This window comes from Cynoglossus semilaevis, chromosome 6, assembly GCF_000523025.1.
Source record: "Cynoglossus semilaevis isolate Cse_v1.0 chromosome 6, Cse_v1.0, whole genome shotgun sequence".
NCBI lineage: Eukaryota > Metazoa > Chordata > Actinopteri > Pleuronectiformes > Cynoglossidae > Cynoglossus > Cynoglossus semilaevis.
Genome location: NC_024312.1, coordinates 8,314,650 through 8,317,283, shown reverse-complemented (window position 1 = coordinate 8,317,283; position 2,634 = coordinate 8,314,650). Strand labels below are relative to the sequence as shown.

The 2,634-nt window shown below is 36.0% G+C and overlaps 1 protein-coding gene across 1 annotated transcript in view; it reads left to right on the top strand.

The window, feature by feature from the left end:
* Positions 1-983: 983 nt before the first annotated feature.
* The window catches only part of swap70b (switching B cell complex subunit SWAP70b), a 14,594-nt gene continuing 12,943 nt past the window's right edge, over positions 984-2,634 (top strand). The window contains exon 1 of the mRNA XM_008311767.3: positions 984-1,319. Within this exon, the coding sequence (XP_008309989.1) occupies positions 1,224-1,319 (96 nt within the window). The 5' untranslated portion in view covers positions 984-1,223. The remainder of the gene's footprint in view (positions 1,320-2,634) is intronic.

The window sequence follows — 2,634 nt, the reverse complement described above, 5'->3', positions numbered from 1 at the left end:
TCCTAAAACATGCTGCCAAGTGAACATAGCAAGAAAAGATGAAATTCTCATAAATAATTTTACAAATATTTTTGTCAAAATGTTTTTGACCAAAAATGACATGAAGGTTTACACTTAACAAAACGTTTTATAAAGAAAACTTTTTAAAACATGCAGGAAAAGACAAAGTTTAAAAAAATCTATTTTAGAAAGATTTCTGTCAGATTTCTTTATTTTCTGACCAAAAAATGACCAATTTTGACCAAGAAATCTGAGAAATTAGTTTCTAAAAATGCTCTCTAAATGCATTGACTTGATGAGAAACATGCAGGAAAAGATAGAATTATGAAAAATAATTTTACAAACTTTTGTCAAAATTTAACCAAATTTGAATAAAAATGGTACAAAACGATTTAAAACAAGAAATTTCCAAATATGTTCTCCAAATGTCCACTTTGATGAGAATCATCAAATCTGAAAAATATTTTTCCAAAATTTTCATCAAAATTTAGAAAAAAAAAAATTTGAAAACTTTTTTTAAAAAAAAACATATTAACCAAATATTTTTCCCCATGTGACGCTTCTAACCAATCACATATGCATTTCCACTTAAACCAGTGGTTCTTCCAATTGACTTTGTCACTACATTAAGCAACTTTTCAGACTCCGTTAAGGATTTAGCTACTGGAGAAAAAACTAGCGAGTGTTGTTTGAAAAATGTCGCTATTATTTACCTGAGAGTATGACGTCTTTCCCTTCCATGGTCACAGGCTCCTCCCTCTCCTCCATTGAGTGACATGCAGAGGAGAGTTACAGTGGGCGTGTTGTGTATCTGGGTGTGTTTGCATTATTCTATGATACATGTGTCATCATTATTTTTCCATGGCCATAGCCTGCACATCAGATGTCTGAGTAATTAACATGAATCAGAGAAAATCCAAGTTACAGCTGCAGAAAAGATTACTTCCAAAGAATACTATCCTTGCTGCTTAATTACAAGAGGGGAATTAACAATGACCTTTTCGTCATCCAGTCAGAAGTCACTTGCCTGTGCACACGTTGGCCTCTCTCGCTGTGTGGAGCTGCAGCTCTTCAACAGCGCCGTGACGATCGCTGGTCACGTGACTTCCCTGGTCCTGTTGTCCGTCAGGCTCGCTCAGAGTTTGAGCCAGACGGAGATAAGCGAGAAGTGAGAAGAGGACAGGGGGAGACAGTCGAGAGGACCCGCACGTTTTACATCCACCATGAGCCAGCGGGACGAGCTGTTAAAGTGTATATGGCACGCATTCACGGCGCTGGACGTGGACAAGAGCGGCAAAGTGTCCAAATCTCAGCTGAAGGTATGAACTTAGTTAACTCTCAATTACCTGTTATTTTACACATGCTATCACGTGCAGAACAGCAAGAGTGTCGTCGGGGACTTCTTAATAATAATGTTCATCATTTGTTGTCACTTTTTAAACTTTGAGCGTAAAACATAGTTCCACGGACATGCGCACCTGTTTACGTCTGTTCAAATAACCAATAAGCAAAAAATGTACCTTTAAAACTTTTGCCGAGAAAATGTACATCCCCTCTCCTCCTGTTTGTTAAGTATGGGTAAAAGCAAACAAATTGAGCAGACAGAAAATCGAGGCTACCTGACCTTATATACAGTATGTCGTTGGACTTTAAATGGAATGTGAATGCTCTGTAAGTGCTCCTCTTCCTTAATACAATTCGATGTCAGTGTAAATAAAAACAACGATTTTTTTTAGCTTGTGGATAAAACATTTTTAAATGTTAATAAATTAGAAACTAGAACAAACTGTTCTAGATGTTAAGGATTCAACCTTAATCACAGATAAATTATGTGCCTGGCATTTCCCATTTACAGACTTTAGCAACTGTACATAGATATGTTATGTTGATGATGAGGGAATGGGGTCAAAGTCAGTGTTTAATTAGTGTTTTTGTTAATAACTGTCATTATGTAGACAATGCTGAGACGCCCTTACAGGTCACACTAGATTGTATCAGGGAAGACGGAAACATCAAACTATATAGGTTTTTAGGTCAGCCAACAAGTGAGTATGAAGAAAGACTAGTTTCTACTGTATGTCAACATTATTTCATCAGCCAGAAATATATGTCACCATACATAACATGGTGGGTGTTACATAGGATTTTGAGAAAGTTGTTTGTTAAACACATCACTTACCTTCTTCATTGTTCTACAATTAGTTGACGCTCCATCCAATTCAACAGGTTTGTAAAAGACTTTCTGTAAAAAAAACAAAGTACCAGATGATAAAGGGAGGGAGCTGGTGTAGCAGATAAATGGTTAATTCAGCCCTGTATATTTTCAATGTACTCAAAGTACTCATCACATCTGATTTTACATGTATTGCTCTGATGAAGTAATAGTACTGACCTGAAGAATCTGACTTGATCAGTTCTTGATTCACAATCTTGGATATAGTCCAGTAGAGGATGTCTTTACCGCGGTAGTGTGTAACATTTACATTAAATTAAAGTGATGATTTTGGCACTTAAATGTGTTTATTCTTTATTAATTAATTATTTAAGTACGGAAAATAACACTACTAAAAAACACATTCAGTCACGTTTTGTGGACTTTTCCTTCCCCAAGTGTGCATGCTAATGACGAACAAA